Consider the following 19,125-nt stretch of genomic DNA (forward strand, 5'->3'; position numbering starts at 1 on the left):
CATCCTCTCCTAACAAACACCCCCCTTTCTAAAGTCAACATATCATGTACCTTTCTCACAAATGCCTCCAATGTTGATGGACTCCCCTGGATCCACCTCTGCGCCAACAACTTCCTAGCCACATACAGCAGCCTCCCTACTGCCACCTTAACCGACTATCCCCCTCCAATACCAGTCACATATCCCAGCACACATACCTTGGGATCCTTTTGCAACCTCAGCTCCAGATTGCGATTAAGCAAAGTCAACACTTCATCCCAGAAACTGCTTATCACCCGACAAGACAAAAAGCATATGAAGCAGATCTGCACCTTCCTTCATACACTTTGGACATTTGTCGTCAGTTCTAACACCAACTTTCCGTAAAAATACCGGAGTTTTATATACTCTGTGGATGATGAATAATTGTGACAGCTTGCCCTGTTCACTTACAGACACTCTGGGAACTACCTCCAGTATATCTTCCCACTGATCTTTAGAGATGTCCCCCAGATCATCCTCCCATTTCCTCATCCTTGTAAGTGGGAACCCTACCAAAAATATATCTAGTAAAAAATAGTATATACCTGCGATATCAAACCTCTCTTCCCACCAACCAGGAGAACCAGTTTGTGACCCACATCCATTTTAGCTATAATGCAACCTTTCTTCATCGTGACATCAAAGGCGTGCCTCAATTGCAAATACTGATAAAACCAAACCTTGGGGATATTAAATTCCTGCTGCAAACCCTGAAACGATTTAAATACATTAGCCTCAGTTAGTTGACCTATCCTCATTACTCCGTGAGATTCCCAGTTCCGGAGTCCTGACAGAGATATGAATTCTGGCAGCAAGTTATTGTTCCAGACTGGGGAGAGCTAACACCACCACCTACACCCCTAAATCAATTTCACCTTCACCCAAACTTTTTTCATAAGTTCTATAAGCAATGCCTTTTCTCTCCCCACATGCATTCCTGATCCCTCCAGAATACATCTAAGGTCCCAACTGCCCAACCAGTGCTGCAGTATCTTTCCCGTCACATCGGCAGCTGGAAATCAATCCAGCCCTTAAAGTGCTGACACTGGGAGGCTAAGAAATAGATCCAGGCATTGGGAACAGCCAAACCTCCTTCAGACTTGGGGTATTGCAGCGTCTCCAGCTTAATCCTAGCTTGGCCGTACTTCCAAATAAGATCTCTAAACATCGAATGTATTTTCCTAAAACTATCCAAAAGGAATCCACACGGGAGCATTGTTCAATACATAAAGCAGCTGGGGCATCATTACCATTTTTAAAAGGTTTACTCTACCAACTACCGATAAAAAGAGTCTAAACCATGTCCTTACCTTCAGCCTAAAAGTAGTCAGCAAAGGGGTTGAATTAAGTTCTTCAAAAACCAACAGTCTAGGTGTTATATACAGCCCTAAATATTTAAATTTCCCTACCCAGGGTACCAAACTATTGACTTGTGTACCTGAAAGGGCCTTTCCATCCACCGGCATCAAAGCAGACTTTTGCCAATTTATCCGGAGCTCAGAGAAGCCTCCAAATCTATCTATTAGAGCCATGGCTGCATCCAGAGAGTTCCCAGTGTCGCCCAAGAACAACAGTGTCATCAGCATACATAGCCACTTTATTTTGCATCTCACCATATCTAAACCCCACAATATGAGGTGACAGGCGAATAAGGGCCGCAAGTGGCTCAATTGCTAGAGCAAACAACAAGGGTGACAATGGGCACCCCTGTCTGGTGCCTCTGGCCAAAGCGAAGCTATCTGACAGCCCCCCATTATCTCTAATTCTTGCCCTGGGGCTCGAGTACAGCACCTTCACCCACCGAATGAACCGTGCACCAAAGCCCATGACTCTCAGGGTTCCCCACAGGTAGTTCCATTCAACACTGTCGAACGCCTTAGCGGCGTCTAGCGCGAGTAAAGCCCTATCCCCTCCATTATCAGCCGGAATATTCAGGCTAGCATACAGTCTGCGGATATTTATAGCAGTCGATTTCCCAGGCATAAAGCCCGTTTGATCCGGGTGCACTATAGTCAGAATCACTCTGGACAACCTGTTCGCCAGCACCTTCGCCAGGAGCTTCACATCCGCTGTTAAGAGCGAAATTGGTCTATAAGAATCGGGAAAATTGGGATCCTTCCCAGACTTAGGAATAACTACGATGATTGCTTCCTGCATAGAATGTGGTAGCGAACCCGTCTCCAGAGAATATTCAAGGACCTTGAGTAACTCGGGGAGAAGTACCCCCTGTTACTTTTTATATACCTCCACTGGTAGACCGTCTGCCCCCGGAGCCTTACCATTCGCCATCTCCCCAAGAGCGGCTTCCAGCTCCTCAAGTGAGATCGGCTCTTCTAATCTCTCCCTATCTTCATCTGACAGCACTGATAACTGTGCCTCTGCCATGAAGGCGGACAAGGCCTCCTCAGAACTAGAGACAGTGGAAGCATATAGAGACACAAAAACCTTTTAGAATGTCTAATATCCCTTTCGTGTCCTGGCTACTATTCCCATTTCCATCTCTTAGTTCCTTTATACAGGAGGAGCCCCTCTGTGCCTGAGAAACAACTGACAGCAGATGACCTACTTTCTCCCCCTCCTCAAAAGATCTTTGGCGGTAAAAACTATGTTTCCTCTCTGCGGCCTGTAATAAGCGACACCTCAACTGTTCCTGAGCTACCGCCAGCGCCTCACTATTAGCCAGGGTAGGGGATCTACTAAACATCCTCCGCTACTTGTACATTAGCTTTAACATCCGCCTCTCTGGACTTAGATTTATGCTTACTAATTTCTTTAATCAGTACACCACTCAAGAACGTCTTCATGGCATCCCAGACTCCGTGTACTGAAGCAGTCCCTCCATTGATAGCAAAGTACTCCCTTACCTCCAGAGAAACCCCGGATAGGTCACCAAGCACATTCAGCCAATGTGGGTTACATTTCCACAGCCTCAGTCCCTGTCTAAGCAAGCCCAGGCACACATCAATCTGCACCAAAGAATGGTCAGACAACGACCGAGGGTGATAGATGACATCCCTTATCAGTGGTAGCATAACATCATTAACCAAAGCCAGATCTATGCGCGATAATGATTGATGTGTAGCAGATCTACACGAAAATACACGTCCATCAGGGTTACGCAGTCTCCATACATCAAATATACTGGTTTTATTCATAATATTCTTTAGAGCTACACTCCCCGGTGATCCACTAGCTCCTTCTACCCGACATCTATCTAAGGAGTCATTCGGTCTGCAATTGAAGTCCCCCACTAGTAGCCACGGCAGTCCAGGGAAGTCCGCCACAAAAGGTCATAATATCCCGTATCAGGGGAGAAGCAAACGGTGGAGGCACATACACGGACACCAACACCACCTGCACACAAACACATACATACCTGCCCTCAGCATCCACACATTGCTGCATATGTTCATATCTAATACTTTTATGCACAATCACACTTACACCCCTGGAGTGAGAGGAGTGAATTGCATGTACCGCATGACCCACCTAGTTCTTGTTCAGCCACTGCACATTATCATTGGTCAAATGCGTTTCCTGGAGGCAACATATGGCTGGCTGAAACCGTCCCAAATATTGAAATATATACACTGTCGTTTCCGTGCATCTGCCATACCTCTCACATTCAAGCTCAACACTTTAATCACATGTGTCATGGTGAAATATTGCGACATATCTGAATCTCACACCCCACTCAAACATCACCTGCTCAGAGTTCACGCCCCTTTCCCATCTCCAATCTGTCTCCCTAACCCCGCCCCCCCACCCTCCCCCTCCCCATTAATCAGGTTGCTGTAAACAATTTCCCCAACCCCCCCCCCCCTCACCAACATCCAACTCTAAAACAGGGCAATCCGTAAGCACCTTGCCCATTAATGAACAATAATCATTACTGATTCCAACACACTCCCTCAAGTAGAGAATCCTCTCCACAACTGGGAAACACATTACAATCCCTCAACCTCCTACTCTCGCCTCAGGATCTACCATGCGGTAGCAACACATAATGCACTTCTTAACTGGTGTAACATTAAAGTGACATTAGGGTGTAATCCCATGTATAAAAAATAAACCCAAACGGCAAACTATTTCCTTCAAGTGTCCAGGGCTCCACTTCTCAGTTGCCGCTCGTGGACGTCCAGCCACTGTGCCGCTTCATCTGGATCCTCAAAAAATCTGGTGGATCCCAATGCCACCACTCGCAATTTAGGCGGGAACAGCATGGCGTATGGAACCTGTAGCCCTCTAAGCCTTTTCTTGATGTCGATAAATCTGCTCCTCCTCCGCTGCACCTCATTTGAATAATCTGGAAAAATGGACACCTTGACCCCGTTCAGGACCATCTCTTCATTGTCCTCTGACTGACACAGGATAGTGTCCCGATCTTTAAAATGCAAAATCTTCGCCAGTATGGGGAGAGGAGGCCTGCCTGACGGGAGCGGCCGCGTAGGCACTCTGTGCGCCCGCTCAACCGCATACAGGGAAGATAGGCCCTTCTCATGAAATAACTAGTACAACCATTTCTCCACAAATTCAGTAGCATTAGCCCCCTCTGTTTTCTCTGGCATTCCCACAATTCGCAGGTTATTCCTCCGCGACCTGTTCTCTAGGTCATCCGCTTTGGCATATAAAGCAGCAATATCTTTCACATTTGTCTTAGACGCCATTTGCAAAGGCTGAACTACGTCTTCCAATGAGGACACCCGCTTTTCCAATTCAGGAGGTGCGCTCGGAAATCTTGTGCAAGTCATGTCTAATTATAGACACATCAGATCGCAGGCTGCCAACTTGTACTGTGAGCACTTTCAGGGTACTGTTGCAACTTGCCACGGCAGCAATTATATCCTTCAGGGTGGGTTCCTTTGCAGATTCGGCTCGAGGGCCCACTGAAGCATTTGCAGGGCATGCAGGATTGGGCAGAGGCTGACCGGCCGAGTCCAAGCCGTCGCCATCTATGGAACCGTCCTCCTGATCAGAGGAGGTAGGTATACATCAGTCCCTTTATCACTAGCCCAGTCGCCCACTCCGCTATCAAGTCTGGCATACTTGCCGAGTTTAGCTGCCGCGCTCTGGCTCACCATCTCCTGCAGCGCCGTCACCTCTCCACCTTCGGCGCCATCTTGGCCCATCTCCAGGCGGTCTTGTTTAACAGCTTTGCTCGATTTTCTCTGCATTTCCAGGTTCCCAATCGCGACACAGCAGCCACCGGACACTTTCCTCTCACCAGGTAAGGTTTTCCAAGCAGTCTAAGTGTGCTACCAGTGTAACAGAGCAGGATACTAGCAGGAGCAGTGAACGGTGCGTCTTACTCCATGCGCTCACAGGCCACGCCCCCTCCCCTTACCTATTCAGTCAATAAGAGGACACGGAAGTGATGCAAGAACAAAACATGTATTAAAACAAATTACATCATTTGAAAAAGAAAATAAAAAAGGGAGGGAAAATCCCAGTGTCATTGTGGAGCCTATTGGAAAAACCAATTCAGTAAGATTAATTAACCCTTTTCCCCGGCGCCTCCACAATGGCACTTACTGGAGGATTGAGTAATCATCTCTAGGGAGGGACCACAGCAGAAAGAATTCTGCGACCAAAAGACAAGTTCTGGTTTTTAAGAATATCCAGTCTGTAATGATTGAAAAAAAAAAGTCATAGGGCTTGCCCAGGTGGCTGCCCTGCAAATCTGGTCTAATGAAACCGAAGTAGACTCCGACCAGGAGGCTGACACAGCCCTAGTCAAGTGAGCTCTTATTCCAGGAGGATGAAGATTTTTCTGGACATAGGCAAAGGCAATCGTATATCTGATCCATCTTGCTATAGAAGATTTGCTGGCTGCCTGACCCCGATATTGGAGGAAGAGGTGATCTTACAGTCTGAAGTTATTGCTGGTGTTCAGGTAAGATAACACACTCTAACATCCAGGTTGTGGAATTTTCTATCTCTATCCGTAGTCTGAAACGGGCAGAAGGAAGGTAGCGAAACTTCCTGCTCACAATGAAACCTGGAAACACCCTTGGGAAGAAAGGAAGGGCCGTGCCTGAGGATTATGCGGTCATCCAGAATCATAAGATATGGAGGTTTGTAAGAGAAAGTCTGGATTCCTCCAACCCTCTGTGGTAAGGTGAACAGAAAAGTGTATGGTAAAGTCCTGGAAGGGGTGTATATCCCACCCAGCTTCCTCAACTGGGTGAGGTAAATAAAATCCAGAAGATTAAAATGGTCTCAGCAATGTGTAGATTGCTGAGACAGTTTCGTTAAGTTTATGGGCTGGATTTTATTGGACTTGGTAGAGGGACCTCCGCAGTCCACCCCATTCGGGGGCAGGTTTTCCCCTAGCCTGAGGGATCCCCTGCTGAAGCCAGCTGGGATCGTTAAAGGATAACTGTCTTTTTTTTGGGAGTATTGGATTGTGGTGATTAATATCACCTTGGTGGCCCTATTTCAACTTTTCACCGTATTCAATTACCCCTTAATTCCACATTTTTGTTCCCTGTACTGCCTACTTTTACCTGTGCTTAAAATAGGGTTGCTAGTCATGGTCCGTCTGTCTGTTGAAGGACAGAGCATGCTGCGTGCAGGGTCACATTACTGACAGCCAGGGACTGTAAGTAAATGATTAAAGCCAGGTCCTTCCCAGCAGCTGATAACAGTGCCTGGGCTGTGTGCACCTCTCCCTGTCCCTGCGCTTGGCAGACGCTCCCTCACTCAGCAGAGCTGGAGAATGCAGAGTGGAAGCAGCGCAGACCAGGGAAGGGAGATCTGCCATCTGCTCAGTGTATAAATGAAAGCAACATGTGGTAAGAGGACCCCTTTGTGCTGCAGGAGATTAACCCTTTAGGGGGGGAGGGCTCTGGTTACTGACACTTTTGGGGGGCTATTGTTACTGGCTAGTGAGGGCAGGCGGGATTAGCCTCAGGGTGAGGGCAGTGGCGGCCATCTTAACTGAATAGTGAAATTGCAGTTTTATGCAGACTGGTTGCTAAGGGCTGAATCTTATTAAATATGGGGTAAGTCAGTCTAATAGTAACGGATTCTGGAATATCATGTTATTAGTAACTACATAAATGAAAATTGAAATTGGGGTCTAAATGTGACAGTTATTCTTTAAGGGGAAATAAAGCACAGTCCAGGCTGTCAGTCTGGGGAGAGTAATGCCTGGAGAAAGTCGGGGAAGTTGGCTGCCCTGCTAGCTAGAGAAGCCGAATTCTCTGTGGGACCTCTGTTCAATAGGTGAGCTAGGATCTTCACTGCATTAGCCAGAGCCAAGATGGGCAGGTGTTTATTTTTGGTTTGGTTTATGTTTTGTGGTGCTGGACCTTCACCTTACCCAGTGAATTATAACTGGGTTTGCCTGTATTGCCGGAGTGTTATAAAAACTAACTAAAGCAATGTTCGGACTTTAACCCTGTGGTCTACACGAGAATCTGTCATAGTCGCCCTGCCTGAGAGTGTAACCCCTTACACCTCTTAGCAGTCGTTATGGCTACAAGAAAAAATGTTTTGTAGGTGAGAAGTTTTAGAGAAATCTGTTCAACTGGTTCAAACTGAGTTTCCATCAGGACTGAGAAAACCAAGTTCAGGTCCCATGGTGGAATGATGGAACGGAAGGTGGTCAAACTTCTCATAGCCCCTTCAAAAAAATGCTTAATTAGTGGGGAGTCTGCCAGCTTTATATCCAGAAAGGCACTTAAAGCTGAAACTTGTACTTTGAGCATTGCAGGTCATAGACCTTTATCCAATCCTGCAAAAAAAAAAAAAAAATTTAAAAAAAATTGTGGAATGTTTGGAGGAAGGTGATTATCTGAAAAGGACAAAAAGGCGTTCCAGGTTCTTAAATAAATTCTAGATGTTATAGGCTTTTGATTCAACCTCATCGTGGAAATTACAGCATCAGATAAACCTTTTCGTCTTAAGGCTAGGCGGTTAGCCTCCAGGCCGTCAGGTTGAGTTGGATCCTGGTGGAGAAGGTTTGGGGTTGATGGAAGAGTCCAGAATATCCCTGCAGACAGCCTGAGCAGAAGGGGGAACCAAGATCTTCTTGCCCAAAATGGAGCAATGAATATTACCTGAGCCACTTTATTCTCCACCTTTATTAGAGCTCTTAGAATCAAACTGAAGGGAGGAAAAGCATAAAGAAGAGTCTTTGGCCATGGTTGAGATAGTGCATCTACCTATAATGGCTGGTCTCGTCGGGAGATGGAGCAAAATGTTCTGGTCTGCCTGTTGTCCTTTGCGGTAAATAGATCTAGAGACGGGACTCCCCACTTTTCGCAGATCTGCTGAAATATTTGATAATTCAGGGACCACTCTCCTTCCTTCAAAGTCTGGCGGCTGAGGAAGTCTGCTATTATGTTGTTCTCTCCATTCACATGAACTGCTGTCAAGGATATAAGATTCTTTTCCGCCCAAAGAAAAATGCTTAGAGACACTGCCCCTAGGGAACGGCTTCTGGTCCCTCCCTGTTTTTTCAGGTAGGCTACTGCAGTGGTATTGTCCGACAACACTTTTACATGTTTTGGAGATGAGGGTGTGTGAAGGTAGACAATGACTTCGTAGATAGCCGAGAGTTCTTTCAGATTGAAGGAAGCATCTAACATACTTTCCCTATCTGCCCTGAACTACCTTCCCTTCTGAGTGACCGCCCCATCCTGAACTTCTGGCATCTGTGGTCAGCTTCATCTGTTTTTCTTGGCGCCAATAGACCCATGTCTGCAAGTTCTTTTCTATTCTCCACCACATCAAATATTCTTTTACGGATTTGGGAATGAGAACACTTTTTTAGAGCGGAATTGGTACCGTCCCAGGAAGATAGGAGGAAGGCCTGAAGGATCCTCATGCGACTTTGAAGCCATCTGACCGACTGGATTGTTGCCATCAGAAGACCTAGGATGGTCATGATATTCCTTATGCAGGAAACCTTTTGGCTGCAGAACTGAGAGATCTTCTGAATTAGGCTGTTCCGTTTTTCTAGAGGTGAAAAAGACATTAGCAGACGAGTCTAGGAGTACCCCCAGGAAGAGCTTTCTTTGATCTGGAGACAGGTCTGATTTTAATTTATAATTCACCCCAAGGTGGTAAAGCATTTTTGCACTTGGAAAAGGTGGGATCGTAGAACTTCTTCTGAGGGTGAAGCAATCAGGAAGTCGTCCAAATATGGCACAATTAGAATCTCCTTTAAGTGAAGGTACTTTGTGACCTCTGATGTGATCTTTGAAAATACTCTTGGAGCCGAGGAGAGTCTGAATGGGGGGGCTCCGAACTGAAAATGGCGTAGCTGATCCCCTATGAAGACAGGGATTCTTAGATATTTTGGTTAGGGGTGCACCGAAATGAAAATTCTGGTCCGAAACCGAAACCGAAAATTCAGGATGCCCTTGACCGAAAACCGAAACCGAAACCGAAACTGCCTTTTTGCCCAAATACTTTTAAAATACTTTTTTTTTAATGATTTTATTAATAATTCTTTTTCATGAATGAAATTCATCTGTGGGTGGCTCTGTTATGGAGAGGGGGATCTGTGGGTGGCGCCGTTATGGAGAGGGGGATCTGTGGGTGGCTCTGTTATGGAGAGGGGGATCTGTGGGTGGCTCTGTTATGGAGAGGGGGATCTGTGGGTGGCGCCGTTATGGAGAGGGGGATCTGTGGGTGGCGCCGTTATGGAGAGGGGGATCTGTGGGTGGCGCTGTTATGGAGAGGGGGATCTGTGGGTGGCGCTGTTATGGAGAGGGGGATCTGTGGGTGGCGCTGTTATGGAGAGGGGGATCTGTGGGTGGCGCTGTTATGGAGAGGGGGATCTGTGGGTGGCGCTGTTATGGAGAGGGGGATCTGTGGGTGGCGCTGTTATGGAGAGGGGGATCTGTGGGTGGCGCTGTTATGGAGAGGGGGATCTGTGGGTGGCGCTGTTATGGAGAGGGGGATCTGTGGGTGGCGCTGTTATGGAGAGGGGGATCTGTGGGTGGCGCTGTTATGGAGAGGGGGATCTGTGGGTGGCGCTGTTATGGAGAGGGGGATCTGTGGGTGGCGCTGTTATGGAGAGGGGGATCTGTGGGTGGCGCTGTTATGGAGAGGGGGATCTGTGGGTGGCGCTGTTATGGAGAGGGGGATCTGTGGGTGGCGCTGTTATGGAGAGGGGGATCTGTGGGTGGCGCTGTTATGGAGAGGGGGATCTGTGGGTGGCGCTGTTATGGAGAGGGTAATCTGTGGGTGGCGCTGTTATGGAGAGGGGGATCTGTGGGTGGCGCTGTTATGGAGAGGGTAATCTGTGGGTGGCGCTGTTATGGAGAGGGGGATCTGTGGGTGGCGCTGTTATGGAGAGGGGGATCTGTGGGTGGCGCTGTTATGGAGAGGGGGATCTGTGGGTGGCGCTGTTATGGAGAGGGGGATCTGTGGGTGGCGCTGTTATGGAGAGGGGGATCTGTGGGTGGCGCTGTTATGGAGAGGGGGATCTGTGGGTGGCGCTGTTATGGAGAGGGGGATCTGTGGGTGGCGCTGTTATGGAGAGGGGGATCTGTGGGTGGCGCTGTTATGGAGAGGGGGATCTGTGGGTGGCGCTGTTATGGAGAGGGGGATCTGTGGGTGGCGCTGTTATGGAGAGGGTAATCTGTGGGTGGCGCTGTTATGGAGAGGGGGATCTGTGGGTGGCGCTGTTATGGAGAGGGTAATCTGTGGGTGGCGCTGTTATGGAGAGGGGGATCTGTGGGTGGCGCTGTTATGGAGAGGGGGATCTGTGGGTGGCGCTGTTATGGAGAGGGGGATCTGTGGGTGGCGCTGTTATGGAGAGGGGGATCTGTGGGTGGCGCTGTTATGGAGAGGGGGATCTGTGGGTGGCGCTGTTATGGAGAGGGGGATCTGTGGGTGGCGCTGTTATGGAGAGGGGGATCTGTGGGTGGCGCTGTTATGGAGAGGGGGATCTGTGGGTGGCGCTGTTATGGAGAGGGGGATCTGTGGGTGGCGCTGTTATGGAGAGGGGGATCTGTGGGTGGCGCTGTTATGGAGAGGGGGATCTGTGGGTGGCGCTGTTATGGAGAGGGGGATCTGTGGGTGGCGCTGTTATGGAGAGGGTAATCTGTGGGTGGCGCTGTTATGGAGAGGGGGATCTGTGGGTGGCGCTGTTATGGAGAGGGTAATCTGTGGGTGGCGCTGTTATGGAGAGGGGGATCTGTGGGTGGCGCTGTTATGGAGAGGGGGATCTGTGGGTGGCGCTGTTATGGAGAGGGGGATCTGTGGGTGGCGCTGTTATGGAGAGGGGGATCTGTGGGTGGCGCTGTTATGGAGAGGGGGATCTGTGGGTGGCGCTGTTATGGAGAGGGGGATCTGTGGGTGGCGCTGTTATGGAGAGGGGGATCTGTGGGTGGCGCTGTTATGGAGAGGGGGATCTGTGGGTGGCGCTGTTATGGAGAGGGGGATCTGTGGGTGGCGCTGTTATGGAGAGGGTAATCTGTGGGTGGCGCTGTTATGGAGAGGGGGATCTGTGGGTGGCGCTGTTATGGAGAGGGTAATCTGTGGGTGGCGCTGTTATGGAGAGGGGGATCTGTGCACTGTTATGGGCATAGCAGTGCACAGATCCCCCCTCCCCATAGCAGTGCACAGATCCCCCCTCCCCATAGCAGTGCACAGATCCCCCCTCCCCATAGCAGTTCCATAGACCGATCCCCCTACCCATAACAGCCCCGGCCCTGCTGCTCACAGCATCTTTATTTTACCTTACAATCGTGAGGCTCCAGTAACTAACAACTCTGCAGGCAGAGCGGAGGGCGGCGTAACGTCACTTACTCACGTGACGCACCTGCTCCGCCCACTTTATGAATGAAGGAGGCGGAGCAGGTGCGTCACGTGAGTAAGTGACGTTACGCCGCCCTCCGCTCTGCCTGCAGAGTTGTTAGTTACTGGAGCCTCACGATTGTAAGGTAAAATAAAGATGCAGTGACAAAGTAAACCGCCCGCCCGGCGCCCGCCCGCAGATGGTGGGTGACAAATCCCACACCCCATATTTTCGGCCGATATGTAACAATATCGGCCGAAGTGGATTAGGTGCATTTTCGGCCGATATTTTCGGCTGCCGAAATTTCGGTGCACCCCTAATTTTGGTATATCCAGACATTATCGTATGAGTCTTGAAGGTTCATAGTCGCCATAAAACAGCCTTGAGGGAGTAAGTTTATGGTGGATTTTTATCATGTCCATTTTGAATTTCTTGTAGATGGATCTGTTCAGGGATTTTAAATGTATTATCAAACGAAAGGATCCGTTTGGTTTCTGTACGAGAAAAATCGGTGAATAGAACCCTTTGGTGTATTGATATTCTGGAACTGGATGGAGTACTTTTTTGTGTATAAGAGATGAGATTCCCATTTCTAGACATGTCCGTTTTTCTTTTTGGAGGCAGCTTTTTGTTTATGAAGAACTGATCTGGGGGAGGAGATAAGAATTCTAGTTTTAAGCCCTCTTTTAAAAGTAGATACTACCCATGGGGAGGCTCCTATTTTTTCCCAGGCAGAAGTGAAGAGTTGTAACCTGCCCCCCACCTGGTTTATGGCGTCATTGTGCAGAACTGGAGGAACTGTCAGGATTGAAAAGGAATCCTCTCCCTCTGCCCCGGATGACTGCCACTTCCTAGATCCCTCTTTTTTTCCTCTGGTCCAGCCTCTTTTTTCACTGGTTCTGAAAGGATCGTCTGGAGGAAAGAAGGTTTGTACACATAGAAGAGGATTCTTTACAGTAAGAGCAGTGAGACTATGGAACTCTCTGCCTGAGGAGGTGGTGATGGTGAGTTCACTAAAAGAGTTCAAGAGGGGCCTGGATGTATTTCTGGAGTGTAATATTACAGGCTATAGTTACTAGAGATGGGTCGTTGATCCAGGGAGTTATTCCGATTGCCTGATTGGAGTCGGGAAGGATTATTTTTTCCCCTTAAGTGGGGAAAATTGGCTTCTACCTCAGTTTTTTTTTTTTCCCTCCTCTGGATCAACTTGCAGGATAACAGGATGGACAAATGTATTTTTTCGCCTTATATACTATGTTACTATGATGAAAATAACGACTCTCAAGGGGAAAACCTTTTTTCTTATCCGAGGCCTTGTCCAGAATGTCATCTAATGTCGAACCAAATAATCTATCTCCTTCACAGTGGATCAAGCACAGGCGATTCTTTGAACTTGCGTCACCTTACCATGTACGAAGCCAGATTGCTCTACGGGTCGCATTGACCTGGCGGAGAATCTGACAGTCTGCAGACGCATCTGCTAAGAAATTTGACACTTTCATTAACGTAGGCAAGGAGGCTAGGATCTCTTCCCTGGGGGTCCCTGCTGCTAAGTGTTCTTCTAACTGATTAAGCCAGACGGACAACGTTCTGGCTGTGCAGGTAAACACAATACTGAGACGCAACATAGCCGAATTTGTTTCCCAAGCTTTTTTACAATAAACTTTCAAATTTTTGTCCATAAGATCTCGCAAAATACCCATGTCCTCGGACGGGAGTTGTTTTTTTTTAGAAATGCGGGCAACTGGGGCATCTATTTTTGGCGTTTTGTCCCACAGATTAGATTCAGACTCCGCAAAGGAATATTTCCTTTTAAAGGAATTCGTCACAGCTTTTCTTTTTTCAGAATCTCTCCACTCTTTGGATATCAGGGACTTAATATTGTTATGGATAGGGAAAACCTAGCTTTCACCCAGCCCCTGGAACATTTGATCCTGAACGGAGTGGGTTTCTTTGACCTCTATGTCCATAGTGGCCCTTATGGTCTTTAGAAGACCTTCTGTCTCCTCATCTGAGGAAGCAGAATCTGGGTCAGATATTAGCTCCCCTTCATCCAGATTAAACACCCTATCAGATGCAAAAGATCTAGGAGACGTGGATGGGTGTGGGGATTAACCTATTCCTTAATTACAGCTCTCATGGTATTAAGGAAGTATGGTGACTCCTCTGTAACCACTTTTTCAGTGCGTTTTGGGCATAATTTTTATTTATTTTTTTTGAGGAAAAGGTCTTTCAGCAGATTCTCCACCGGATGGCTTAGGCGTCCTGGTCCCTCTGCCCTAAAGATTAAAAAATATAAATTTACAGGGCAAGAAAAAAATAAAGACCCCATTGGGGAGGAGGCTTACCAGGCTGAGGTAGCGGGATCTCCAGGCTTCTTTGAGGAGTTAGCGTCCACAGGAGCAAGCATGACTGCAAGCGGTGAGATAAGACTGAATAGAATTCTCCTCCCTCCGTTTAAATGGTCCTGCACACTGCGCCACCAGAAGTACACTTGAGCGCGAGATTCTCTTGCCCAAGGAGAACCTCGCCTGGTGACGTCACCAGGTCGGATCCCACGCGCTTTCCCCTTACCTGGGAATATCGCAAGCCCGGGGAGGCGATGCGTTCCCGGGGTCCGCGTTCCCTTATATTACTTAGGTTACTTATGTAGGTTTTTTTCCAGTGACAACCAATTATGGTTTATCACCTAGAACTACACTAGAAAATGTACAACCCCCTTAACAGAGGACGACTGACAGCTCTCCCTGTATCAGTGGGTGTTTAGAGAAGACTGTCAACCATCCTATGTGGGTGAGGTAATCAGGACTCTCACTGTCTTTCCTAGGTGTCCGATCAGGATTTACTCTGCTTTTTACTCACAAATGCTGCTCCAAATCATATAAAACCTATGTATCACAGAGCTCTCTCCCTCCATCACACACTGCTTTCAGATAGGGAAGCAGAACCCACCTGAAAATTAGACCAAGAAACAGCAGGTAATTATTTTTACGCTCAGCATGCACATTCAGTGGAAACGCCACTAGTTGCCATCATGTTGTTCCTGTGGATGTAAAAATACTCATGCCATAACAAACCTATCGGCGCAACACATCTTTCATGCAAACAAGTAGTACATTACCTGACTGTGAATGTTTTTCTCAAAATCCAACTGTTCTTTAAGGGTTTGCATCTTATTTTCCAGGTCAACTCTCCATAGCATTTCATCATGAAGCTGTTTTGTTGTGTCCCTCAAAGAGGCTTCAAGCTGTAATGAAAAGTTACATGTGGATCACAAGAGCCAATACGGCAGTGTTCACAACGTAGGGAAAAGAGGGATTATTTATATTCTAACTGTAATCTAACAACAAGAGAACTATTACCATTGACTGATTGACGTGAACCAAGCCATAGACAGTTTAAAGGGGTTATCCAAAGTCTAAAATTTAGCTAGTTTAGCTTACTTTTAGCCATTATTAATGCATCTGCCCCGCAGTATGGTTTTATTCTTTAGGATTAATTTACGGTAGTTTACAAGTCAGCAAACGCTATGTGACTTCTGGGAACGTCTCTGGAAACCGTTTTCACCCCGTACACACTAGTATTACACATCCTGTGTGACAAACGCATTTTCCACGGACATTTGGTGAACAGCCATTAATACAAAAATTATTCCTAGCCACCCCTTATTCTTGTCTGTAAGGTTATGTTCAGACACTGTAGATTTGTTGCCGATTTTCAGTGTGGATTCAAAAATCAAAAACCCATAAATGACAGTATGATGCTACCCCATACCTCATCCACACAGACTTCAGGGCACGCAAGCCTATTCTTTGAGGAGCTGCCCTGGATTTGTGCAGCAATGTAGAAGTGAACACTTGCTGATTTTGCAGTGGGTTCAGGGCAGTACATGTAAAATGCGCTCCTTGTTCTCAGTGCTAAAATGCCAATATATGGTTGACAGCGTGCACATATTTAACAAATGTAATTACAGGATTACATTTTGGGGTAAACATTGTTGATTTGTCTGTATATAATACCATATCTTTATTGTGTAGGTATCTCAGCTCCAGCTTAGAATATTTGGTGAATTTCTGTATAACCCTAGCTGGTCTTTGTTCTATATATCGCCATTAAGAAATAACGTGGCAAGGACACAAAGTTTTCGAAACTTCTAGTTGTCAGTATAAAGACTGATCTATTAGTCAGACGGCCACCAATACTAAAGCATCATTCACATACTATACTAAGTGCTGTGGATACATACACCGACTATCTGAGCCTCCAGCTCCTGGGTCTGATCCTCCAGGCACCTCTTGGCACTTAATGCAGTGGCGAGCTCGGCTTCTTTCGAGTTCAGTCTGGCTTCTAGATCTCTCAGCTGGTTCTGAGTGGAAGTTAAGTCAGATTCTTTTCTACTGTTTCTGAAATGAGATGAGAATTGCTAACGTGTCAGCTTGTCATGCAGTTACAGCAATGGTTTAATATGGAAATATTACAGATTATTGGATATCATACAAACCTGCCCCCAAAATAACCAGGACACAAATGGACAGTACAGACATCCTAATGATCCTTTTATACATAGGCCAGAAACCATGAAAAGGGGACATCCTCCACATCACCGTAGACAAGGATTCTTTACTGTAAGAGCAGTGAGACTATGAAAGTCTCTGCCGCAGGAGGAGGTGAGGGCTGATTCACTGTTCAAGGAGGCCTGGACGCCTTTCTTGAAAATGATGAACACAAGTTATTGGCACTAGATATCTGCAGATGTGACACTGATCCAGGGATTCATTCCGATTGCTATATCTGGAGTCAGAAAGGACTTTTTTTTTCTCTTAAAGGATTATTCCAGTTGTGGATCCATTAGTTTCCATCAGTTAGAAATGACATTGAGGGGGACTAATGGTAAGGATAATATTTCAAGTCAGTTTTGCTTGAGTTAGCATGCTTAGCACCAAATTTATCAAATGGCACACAGTGTTTGTCTGCTCTTTTATAGGATGGCTATTCTCAGGAGAGGCCATCACTAGCAGATCAGAGGGGGTCTGGCACCCCACACCTCTGCCGATCAGCTGTTCTGTGTTGCTCCATCACCAGAAGAAGGCACTGGAGCTAAAGAGCACTTTCAACATTATAGTGAACAGTGCTCGACACTGCAGCGCTGCTCCCATTGACTTAAATGGCAACTAAACCACTTAGGCCCCTTTCACACGGGCGAGTATTCCGCGCGGATGCATTGCGCGAGTTGAACGCATTGCACCCGCACTGAATCCTGACCCATTCATTTCTATGGGGCTGTTCACATGAGCGGTGATTTTCACACATCACTTGTGCGTTGCATGAAAATCGCAGCATGCTCTATATTCTGCGTTTTTCACGCAATGCAGGCCCCATAGAAGTGAATGGGGTTGCGTGAAAATCGCAAGCATCCGCAAGCAAGTGCGGATGCGATTTTCACGCATGGTTGCTAGGAGACGTCATTATTATTTTCCCGTATAACATGGTTATAAGGGAAAATAATAGCATTCTGAATACAGAATGCATAGTAAAATAGCACTGGAGGGGTTAAAATAAATAAATAAACTTAACTCACCTTAGTCCACTTGATAGCGCAGCCTGGCATCTCCTTCTGTCTCCTTTACTGAACAGGACCTGTGGTGAGCATTCATTACAGGTCAAGGACCTGTGGTGACGTCACTCCGGTCATCACATGATCCATCACCATGGTAAAAGATCATGTGATGGATCATGTGATGACCGGAGTGACATCGTCCTTGACCTGTAATGAATGTTCACCACAGGTCCTGTTCAGTAAAGGAGATGACGGGCATCGCGATCAAGTGGACTAAGGTGAGTTAAATTATTATTTATTTTTTAACCCCTCCAGCGCTATTTTACTATGCATTCTGTATTCAGAATGCTATTATTTTCCCTTATAACTATGTTATAAGGGGAAATAATACAATCTACAGAACACCGATCCCAAGCCCGAACTTCTGTGAAGAGGTTCGGGTTTGGGTACCAAACATGCGCGATTTTTCTCACGCGAGTGCAAAACGCATTACAATGTTTTGCACTCGCGCAGAAAAATTGCGGGTGTTCCCGTAACGCACCCGCACATTTTCCCGCAACGCCTGTGTGAAAGAGGCCTTACTCTTTCTACAGATCCGAGGGGTCCCAGCTGGGGATCTACCGATTATTGGAGTTAAACTCCATTCACACGTCCGCAAATGGGTCCGCATCCGTTCCGCAAATCGGACCCATTCATTTTCTATGGGGACGGAATGGATGCGGACAGCACACAGTGTGCTGTCCGCATCCGCAGCTCCGCAAAAGATAGAACATGTCCTATTCTTGTCCGCAATTTGCGGATCCGCAACACACCAAGGACGTGTGAATGGAGCCTTACCGATATTACTTATTTTTAAAGTTATCGGCATCTAACCTTGCCGATATGCTAATAATGCGTCCAGCGAGCTATAACAGAACATGAGCGCGCTGCTGTCAGCGCGCTCATGTTTCATCAGCAGCACAGGGGAGAAGGAGTCACTCACTCCCTCCCCCTGTGCCACACTGCCTATGATGAGAGACGGGAGGAGGAGGGGCAGGCGCACTGCGCCACCAATGATAACTAACGCCTAATACAAACACAGGAGGCGTTGCTCAGCCTATATCACAGGAAGCTGCGATCAGTGGCAGTTAACCCCTCAGGTGCCGCACCTGAGGGGTTAACTGCTGCCGCTGATCGCAGCTCCCTGTCAGAGGCAGGGAGCCGGCTATGTGATTCCGCGCTGATACACCCGCCTCCTGTATTAAACGTTAATTATAATTGGTGGCACAGTGCGCCCGCCCCAGTATTAAAAACATTGGTGGCGCAGTGCGCCCTTCCCCAGTATTAAAATAATTAGTGGCACAGTGCGCCCGCACGCCCCCCCACCCCTCAGTATTAAAATCATTGGTAGCAGTGGCCACAGGGTCTCGTCCCCTCCTCTTTATTGGTGGTTCAGTGGCAGCTTCTGATCGGAGCCCCAGCAGTGTAATCCTGCATCGGGGGGGGGGAAGGCTTCAAATGTGACATGGTGTAAATAAACCAGTCCAGCAAAATCTGCCTTCAAAAAACCACACGGCACTCCTTTCCCTCTACGCCCTACCGTGTGCCCGTACAGTAGTTTACGGCCACATATGGGGTGTTTCTGCAAACTACAGAATCAGCGCAATAAATATTGAGTTTTGTTTGGCTGTTAACCCTTGCTTTGTTACTGGAAAAAAATGAATAAAAATTGAAAATTTGCAAAAAAATTTAAAATCTGAAATTTTACCTCCATTTGCCATTAAAGAGGACCTTTCACCGATTCTTACCC

General features: G+C 47.2%; 1 protein-coding gene across 2 annotated transcripts in view; it reads right to left on the bottom strand.

Moving 5' to 3' along the window:
* LOC120985868 (lamin-L(III)-like) overlaps positions 1-19,125 on the bottom strand; it is a 60,956-nt gene that overhangs the window by 31,362 nt on the left and 10,469 nt on the right. For both annotated transcript variants that reach the window (XM_040414067.1, XM_040414066.1), the window contains exons 2-3: positions 16,026-16,182; positions 14,901-15,026 (exon numbers count right to left, since the gene is read on the bottom strand). In XM_040414067.1, the coding sequence (XP_040270001.1) occupies positions 14,901-15,026; positions 16,026-16,182 (283 nt within the window). The remainder of the gene's footprint in view (positions 1-14,900; positions 15,027-16,025; positions 16,183-19,125) is intronic.

Source organism: Bufo bufo, chromosome 1, assembly GCF_905171765.1.
Source record: "Bufo bufo chromosome 1, aBufBuf1.1, whole genome shotgun sequence".
Classification (NCBI taxonomy): Eukaryota; Metazoa; Chordata; class Amphibia; order Anura; family Bufonidae; genus Bufo; species Bufo bufo.